This window comes from Pholis gunnellus (genome assembly GCF_910591455.1).
Source record: "Pholis gunnellus genome assembly, chromosome: 8".
In the NCBI taxonomy this organism is placed as follows: domain Eukaryota; kingdom Metazoa; phylum Chordata; class Actinopteri; order Perciformes; family Pholidae; genus Pholis; species Pholis gunnellus.
The window spans coordinates 27,808,496-27,817,090 of NC_136534.1; the positions used below are offsets into that span (position 1 = coordinate 27,808,496).

An 8,595-nucleotide genomic window follows, 5' to 3' on the forward strand; every position below is an offset into this window, starting at 1 on the left:
CTGACATCTATAACCACCTTCTTCTGAATCATCTTCTTCTGAATCATCTATAACCACCTTCTTCTGAATCATCTTCTTCTGAATCTGACATCTATAACCACCTTCTTCTGAATCATCTTCTTCTGAATCTGACATCTATAACCACCTTCTTCTGAATCTAACATCTATAACCACCTTCTTCTGAATCATCTTCTTCTGAATCATCTATAACCATCTTCTTCTGAATCATCTTCTTCTGAATCTAACATCTATAACCACCTTCTTCTGAATCTAACATCTATAATCATCTTCTTCTGAATCTAACATCTATAACCACCTTCTTCTGAATCATCTTCTTCTGAATCTGACATCTATAACCACCTTCTTCTGAATCATCTTCTTCTGAATCTAACATCTATAACCATCTTCTTCTGAATCATCTTCTTCTGAATCTAACATCTATAACCACCTTCTTCTGAATCATCTTCTTCTGAATCTAACATCTATAACCACCTTCTTCTGAATCATCTTCTTCTGAATCTGACATCTATAACCACCTTCTTCTGAATCATCTTCTTCTGAATCTAACATCTATAACCACCTTCTTCTGAATCATCTTCTTCTGAATCATCTATAACCATCTTCTTCTGAATCATCTTCTTCTGAATCTAACATCTATAACATCTTCTTCTGAATCATCTATAACCACCGTCTTCTGAATCTACATGTGATGGTGTTTGTCCCTTCAGTGTTTCCGTACCCGGTGCCTCCCATTGAAGAGAATGTGTTGGATGAGGGGAAGCTGCTCAAACCCTGGGACACCAAGAAGGTATTTGTGTTATTCTTTAATCTCTTTCATTAATATTGTCTGTACACATTCTTTGGCACATTTGTTATGCAAATAGCTGTTAATGAAGAATTTACTGAAGGATTGAGTCCGTTAGTTTTTCAGGTGTATTAAAAGCTTTTATTAAATGTGTAAATGATGAAGTTATGTTTGATAATGCTGTCAGACGTGACCGCTGTCATTTTGAAATCTCTCTGTTTCAGCTTTTCAAAAGGTAAATTAAAGATAAAAACACACGTTTGTTTTCTCTCCAGCTGCCTCTGTTGTCGTCCCGACCGAAGTCCTGTGAAGTCCCCGGCATCAAGTGAGTCGACGACGGCCTCTTTCATTAAGATTTCTCTTTTTTCATCTTTTTCTGTAAATGTTCCGGTTCTACCGGTGACACCGGTGTTGTCACAAGCTTATGAGCCGTTTGGATGCCTCACCTGATATTCCATGTTCATGCAGAACGACGCAGAATGTCACGACCACCTTTGTACAACGAAAGTTATGATGTCATTATATATGATCACATTCACATTAAATATGTGTGATGGGTTCGGGTTATCGTGTTGTATGAAGACGTTATATTTGACTGCTGACTATGAACCTAAATCAGATGTTGACCCGCCGTGTTTCCTTTCAGTATCTTTACGTCTCCGGAGCAGCCGTCCACTCCGACTCACGGCGTCCCGTCGGGCCTCAATACCGGCGGCTCTCTTCCAGATCTGTCCAGCCTCCACTTCCCCTCCCCGCTGCCCACGCCTCTGGATCAGGATGAGCCCGGCTACCCGGGATCCTCCTCTCTGAGCGGGGGGGGCAGCACGGGGAACCTGGCCTCCACCCTCACTCAGCTGGGCATCAATGCCGCCAACTCACAGGGAGGCAGCGGCAACTTCCACCACCACACACCAGGTACACACAGAGCCGCTTTAAGACCTCTGGACTGATGGAGGTTCTTATCGGTGTCGACTGATCGGACTGACGATTAAACAAACAATCAAAAGAATTCAGTCTCAGTGGGCTGAGCGGGTTTAGTTTAGCGCTTCACTCTGATGTTAAGGTCAGATATGAAGCGGGACCTCCGTGGAGAAACTGTCAAAGTCATGGTTGAGTTTGTAGAGACGGTGGTATCTGGATCAAGGTCTAAGTGACTAATGTGAAGGTTAGCAGAGGAAGTCTGTGGGCGAGAGTGGAAGAGATGAAACCACGGGGGATTTACAGCTCTAAGTTTAGCCTTTACAGAGAAAAGGGAGGGTTTCTGTGGGCGGAAGTGCAGTCGGAAAATGTTTCATCACTAGTCAGGTGACAGGAAGCTGCTGTCGGCTCAACGTGAGGCTGCAGCCCGACTCTCTGAACCGGAGTCTGGTTCATCGTGTTGTCGTGTCACCTGGAGCCTCAAAGGGAACCTGAAACACTCAAGTTGATAGCTTGTAGTTTGAATGCCTGAGAGTAATGTAAAAACATCTTACCAAGGAAAGATGTTGAAAACCCAAGCTGGAGGAGCATGGGTCTTGTTCCTGGTTCTGGTCCTGAACCAGGTCTCGTGTGTCTTTGTCTGAGAGGACCTTTGTGTTTATAGGTGTTTCTTTATCCCCTCAGGTCTCCTTGCGTCTCTACAGAGCACGCTCAGTAACCCCTCCCTGCAGTCATCACTAAGCAACCCCAACATCCAGTCATCGCTGAGCAGCCACTCCTTCTCCAACTCTTTAAGCTCCGCCTCCTTGCACTCGTCGCTCAGCAACCCCTCGCTGCAGTCGTCTCTCAGCTCCTCCCCCTCCCTGCCGTCCTCCCTGAGCAGCCAATCGCTGCGCTCCTCCCTCAGTAACTCCTCCCTGCAGTCGGTGTCCAGCGGTAACCCCGCCTACAGCTCTGGCTCCTCCTACTCGCCACTGCTCAGCGGACAGAACCAGCCATCGCTCAACACGTCGCCACGGAGACGGGCACAGCTCTCCCCGCTCATCCTGCCCATGGGGGGAGACTCACGAAGGCATCACAACAAACAGTTCTCCCCCACCATCTCCCCCACCCTGTCCTCCATCACACAGGTATCTGATCTGAGAGGAATAGAAATAATCCGTAGAATCATTTCAGATCGTTATTATTTGCACATCAACACTTTATCAATTACTGATAATAATAAAAAAGGGAACATGATGCTGTGATATTGTTGCAGAGTTTTTAATGTTTAAATATTTTGCATAAACTGTTCACACTATGTTTATATTTACCTGACTTGAACTGTATTGCTTGCAAAATGTTTAAATGTTTGATTATTTCAAAGCTCAATCAAACGCTGATCCACAGTCAAGATGATTATTCTTAATCTTTAATCCTTATCTCCAACAGAGAATAAAATGTTTAAGGAAGAATAATCAATATATTGCTTCTACTAAGAGTGCTATTATTAACTTGACGAGGAAATTAAGAGAGCTCATTTTCACTGTCTGGTATTTTGTGGTTCTTCCATAAAACCAGTTTCAGTTTATAGATGTCAGTTTCAAAACTTTTAATTGTGGTGCGATCACATCGGCACTGTTAACGTCCAGTTGGGCAATATATTGATAAATATATACATATGCTGGGAGATGATAATCCGAACCCCTCCCCCTCCAGGGCGTCCCTTTGGACACCAGCAAACTGGACCAGAGGCTCCCTCCGTACCCGCTCAGCCAGTCCCACCAGCCTCTCCCCGGTCTGCAGGGCTCCCAGCCGGGACAGCAACCCTCTCCGATGAGCCAGCACCACCAACAGCTGCACCGCCTCCAGCAGCCGCGGCCTAACGCTCAGCAGCAGCAGCAGCAGCTTCACATGCAGAACCTACGCAACTCACACAACCAGCACATGCAGCAGCACTTTGGATCGGTAGGTCAATTGATGGATGAAAAGATCAATAAATTACATTCTCCTGTGCAGTTCAGCTGAAAAAGTGACTACAGTGCTTTTCTTTGCAGCAACAGAGGCCAATGGAGCAGCAGGTGAACACAGTGAACTCGCAGCTGATAAAGAACGAGAGGCCGACAGATCAGTGTGTGCAGAGCTCCTCTCAGTGTCACGTCAAACAGGAAACCGAGCAACAGGCGGAGCAGCACCAAGCCGACGGCCTGCCACAGCTCCAGCACATCAGCCACAACTTGGCCACCGACCTCTACAACGTAAGTGACTAAAACACCAACCGTCCGAAACATTCACAACATAAGTGACTACAACACCGTCAGAAACATTCACAACATAAGTGACTATGACACCGTCAGAAACATTCACAACATAAGTGACTATGACACCGTCAGAAACATTCACAACATAAGTGACTATGACACCGTCAGAAACATTCACAACATAAGTGACTACAACACCGTCAGAAACATTCACAACATAAGTGACTACAACACCGTCAGAAACATTCACAACATAAGTGACTATGACACCGTCAGAAACATTCACAACATAAGTGACTACAACACCGTCAGAAACATTCACAACATAAGTGACTACAACACCGTCAGAAACATTCACAACATAAGTGACTACAACACCGTCAGAAACATTCACAACGTAAGTGACTACAACACCGTCAGAAACATTCACAACGTAAGTGACTACAACACCGTCAGAAACATTCACAACATAAGTGACTACAACACCGTCAGAAACATTCACAACGTAAGTGACTACAACACCGTCAGAAACATTCACAACGTAAGTGACTACAACACCGTCAGAAACATTCACAACGTAAGTGACTACAACACCGTCAGAAACATTCACAACATAAGTGACTACAACACCGTCAGAAACATTCACAACGTAAGTGACTACAACACCGTCAGAAACATTCAGTGTGATTACAACACCGTCAGAAACATTCACAACGTAAGTGACTACAACACCGTCAGAAACATTCACAACGTAAGTGACTAAAACACCGTCAGAAACATTCACAGTGTGACTACAACACCGTCAGAAACATTCACAACATAAGTGACTACAACACCGTCAGAAACATTCACAACATAAGTGACTACAACACCGTCAGAAACATTCACAACATAAGTGACTACAACACCGTCAGAAACATTCACAACGTAAGTGACTACAACACCGTCAGAAGCATTCACAACGTAAGTGACTACAACACCGTCAGAAACATTCACAACGTAAGTGACTACAACACCGTCAGAAACATTCACAACGTAAGTGACTACAACACCGTCAGAAACATTCAGTGTGATTACAACACCGTCAGAAACATTCACAACGTAAGTGACTACAACACCGTCAGAAACATTCACAACGTAAGTGACTACAACACCGTCAGAAACATTCACAGTGTGACTACAACACCGTCAGAAACATTCACAACGTAAGTGACTACAACACCGTCAGAAACATTCACAGTGTGACTACAACACCGTCAGAAACATTCACAACGTAAGTGACTACAACACCGTCAGAAGCATTCACAAAGTAAGTGACTACAACACCGTCAGAAGCATTCACAAAGTAAGTGACTACAACACCGTCAGAAGCATTCACAAAGTAAGTGACTACAACACCGTCAGAAGCATTCACAACGTAAGTGACTACAACACCGTCAGAAGCATTCACAAAGTAAGTGACTACAACACCGTCAGAAGCATTCACAAAGTAAGTGACTACAACACCGTCAGAAGCATTCACAAAGTAAGTGACTACAACACCGTCAGAAGCATTCACAACGTAAGTGACTACAACACCGTCAGAAACATTCACAATGGAAGTGACTACAACACCGTCGGAAGCATTCGCAGCATAAGTGACTACAACACCGTCAGAAGCATTCACAACGTAAGTGACTACAATACCGTCAGAAAGGGGATGTTTTTTAGGTTTCATTGTAAACATTTTTTCCAGGATGCCTTGTTCAACTCTCTACTGGACGACCCCTATCTGAGTCTCCAGTTCACAGGCAGATCCACCCAGCAGGTAACCCAGCTCCACTCACAACATCACCTGCCAACTAAAGGCTACGACACCCTCTTGAGCTTCGAGGTTTGACGCAAGTTGCTGGTCCTTCTCACTGGTGCCCCCCCCCCCCCCCCCCCTTGAATATATATATATCAAGAAATAGAGTTGAGTTTTAAGGCTGAAATAATCACGTTTCGTTCATCTATTGTGATTCTAAATGTCATTGCATTAGTAGCATTTATTATTATTATTATTATTATTATTATTATTATTATTATTATTATTATTATTATTATTACTATTAGTTGTACTACGGACATGCGGAGGAGGGTCTTATTTTGAGAAAAGAACTCTGATATGGAACACTTCATCCTTCAGTTTATCACAAACATTCAACATCAACACATAAAGGAACACTTCATCCTTCAGTTTATCACAAACATTCATCATCAACACATAAAGGAACACTTCATCCTTCAGTTTATCACAAACATTCATCATCAACACATAAAGGAACACTTCATCCTTCAGTTTATCACAAACATTCATCATCAACACATAAAGGAACACTTCATCCTTCAGTTTATCACAAACATTCATCATCAACACATAAAGGAACACTTCATCCTTCAGTTTATCACAAACATTCATCATCAACACATAAAGGAACACTTCATCCTTCAGTTTATCTCAAACATTCATCATCAACACATAAAGGAACACTTCATCCTTCAGTTTATCACAAACATTCAACATCAACACATAAAGGAACACTTCATCCTTCAGTTTATCACAAACATTCAACATCAACACATAAAGGAACACTTCATCCTTCAGTTTATCACAAACATTCAACATCAACACATAAAGGAACACTTCATCCTTCAGTTTATCACAAACATTCATCATCAACACATAAAGGAACACTTCATCCTTCAGTTTATCACAAACATTCAACATAAACACATAAAGGAACACTTCATCCTTCAGTTTATCACAAACATTCATCATCAACACATAAAGGAACACTTCATCCTTCAGTTTATCACAAACATTCATCATCAACACATAAAGGAACACTTCATCCTTCAGTTTATCACAAACATATCAAGTTTTCAGTAAATATCGGTTCTCTTCTGCTTCAGTTCACAGCAGAGAACCAGGCCGACTGTCTGTCTCTGAACCACAGCGGTCTGAGCTGCAGCAGTGACAAGAACCAGTACCTCTCCAACACCCAGGGATACCTGGACCTGCAGGACCCTGGAGACCAGCAGCTACTCAACAACCAGAACCAGAACTATGGCGGGGGTGACGGACGACACAACGTGCCCAACATCATCCTCACTGGTGAGTTTATTTAGAATTAAACAGACCAGCTGAGGTTTGAGTATATATATATATACACATACATATATATACTGTAGGGGACTAAAGGACCGAATTCACGGGTGCCCTTTAAGAGAAGGGTCGTAACCCTGGTGACAAGAGGGGTTAAAGGGTAGAAGGAAGGAAGTGTGGGTTATGTGTTTTGGATGGAAATAAACGGCCACAAGTTGTGCAGCCAAAAGGAATACTTGCTTACCCGTTTGTTTCCACGCTCCTACAATACAGTATATTTGTGTATTTATATATATAAATATGTGTGTGTGTACATATATGTATATTTATATACACACGTGTATGTTTATATATGTGTATATTTATATATATCCATAAAAATCCATATATAATGTATAATAAAAAAGTTCTGTAGTGTTTATTCTTTCAGCTTAACATGTCCTCCCTCCTCTCCTTCCCTCCCTCCTTCCCTCCTCTCCTTCCCTCCCTCCTTCCCTCCCTCCTTCCCTCCCTCCCCCCCTGTAGGAGACTCCCCCCCGGGTCTGTCTAAAGAGATTGCCAGCGCTCTGTCTCACGTTCCCGGCTTTGAGATGGACCCGTTCTCCCTGGACGACCCCCTGAGGATGGACTCCCTGAGGATGGACCCTCTGAGGATGGACCCTCTGGCTCTGGACATGCTGGACGGAGACCTGATGCTCGCTGACCCGGCTGTGGAGGACTCCTTCAGATCCGACCGGCTGAAGTGACCCCACCTTCGGCTGAAGAGATGACCACCCTAAGAGGTGGAGAGAGGACCGAGACCGGCCTGCAGATCTCAGTCCGGGTTCTTAGTGGACCGGAGGAGGAGAGTTCTCCTTTAAACTTAAACCGCTCTCGCTGTGCTTGAAGTCCAGAAAAACCGACGCTTCTCTTTCCGGCATTAGCTTGTACGAGTCTGCATGTTTATGAAAAGTACTCAGTTAACGCAAACGCGCATGAATACAGCGCTCACATGATGTCGGCTTTACGTCTGTGAACCAGCAACGTTTTGAAGAATTATGCACCCCTCCCCAGACTGTTCTGGTCATCACTCCACAGGAAGATCACGACCAAGACCGTCCATGTTTGTCTTTCTCTGCTTCATCAGCCACTGAGACAGGAACTCAGACACAGCTATATATATATCTACCAGACTGGTCAGAATACATCCTGGTTGTTGTTTGTGAGGAGCTTAAAGTCCGACATGCTGCGTTCTGATGGTCACGATGGTCCTGATGGTCCAGATCGTCCTGATGGTCCAGATCGTCCTGATGGTCCAGATCGTTCTGATGGTTCTGATGGTCCAGATCGTTCTGATGGTTCTGATGGTCCAGATGGTTCTGATGGTCCTGATGGTCCCGATGGTTCTGATGGTCCAGATCGTTCTGATGGTTCTGATGGTCCAGATCGTCCTGATGGTCCAGATCGTTCTGATGGTTCTGATGGTCCAGATGGTTCTGATGGTCCTGATGGTCCCGATGGTTCTG

General features: G+C 44.0%; 1 protein-coding gene across 7 annotated transcripts in view; it reads left to right on the forward strand.

The window, feature by feature from the left end:
• The window catches only part of LOC306700542 (CREB-regulated transcription coactivator 2), a gene marked incomplete at both ends in the record, with an annotated part of 24,548 nt that extends 16,712 nt beyond the window's left edge, over nucleotides 1-7,836 (forward strand). For 3 of the 7 annotated variants that reach the window (XM_079165575.1, XM_079165578.1, XM_079165580.1), the window contains 9 exons: nucleotides 729-808; nucleotides 1,081-1,130; nucleotides 1,452-1,720; nucleotides 2,408-2,853; nucleotides 3,422-3,670; nucleotides 3,745-3,960; nucleotides 5,699-5,770; nucleotides 6,898-7,099; nucleotides 7,616-7,836. In XM_079165575.1, the coding sequence (XP_079021701.1) occupies nucleotides 729-808; nucleotides 1,081-1,130; nucleotides 1,452-1,720; nucleotides 2,408-2,853; nucleotides 3,422-3,670; nucleotides 3,745-3,960; nucleotides 5,699-5,770; nucleotides 6,898-7,099; nucleotides 7,616-7,836 (1,805 nt within the window). The remainder of the gene's footprint in view (nucleotides 1-728; nucleotides 809-1,080; nucleotides 1,131-1,451; nucleotides 1,721-2,407; nucleotides 2,854-3,421; nucleotides 3,671-3,744; nucleotides 3,961-5,698; nucleotides 5,771-6,897; nucleotides 7,100-7,615) is intronic. The other 4 variants (XM_079165576.1, XM_079165579.1, XM_079165577.1 and 1 more) reach the window with 3 other exon arrangements.
• Between the last annotated feature and the right edge of the window lie 759 nt (nucleotides 7,837-8,595).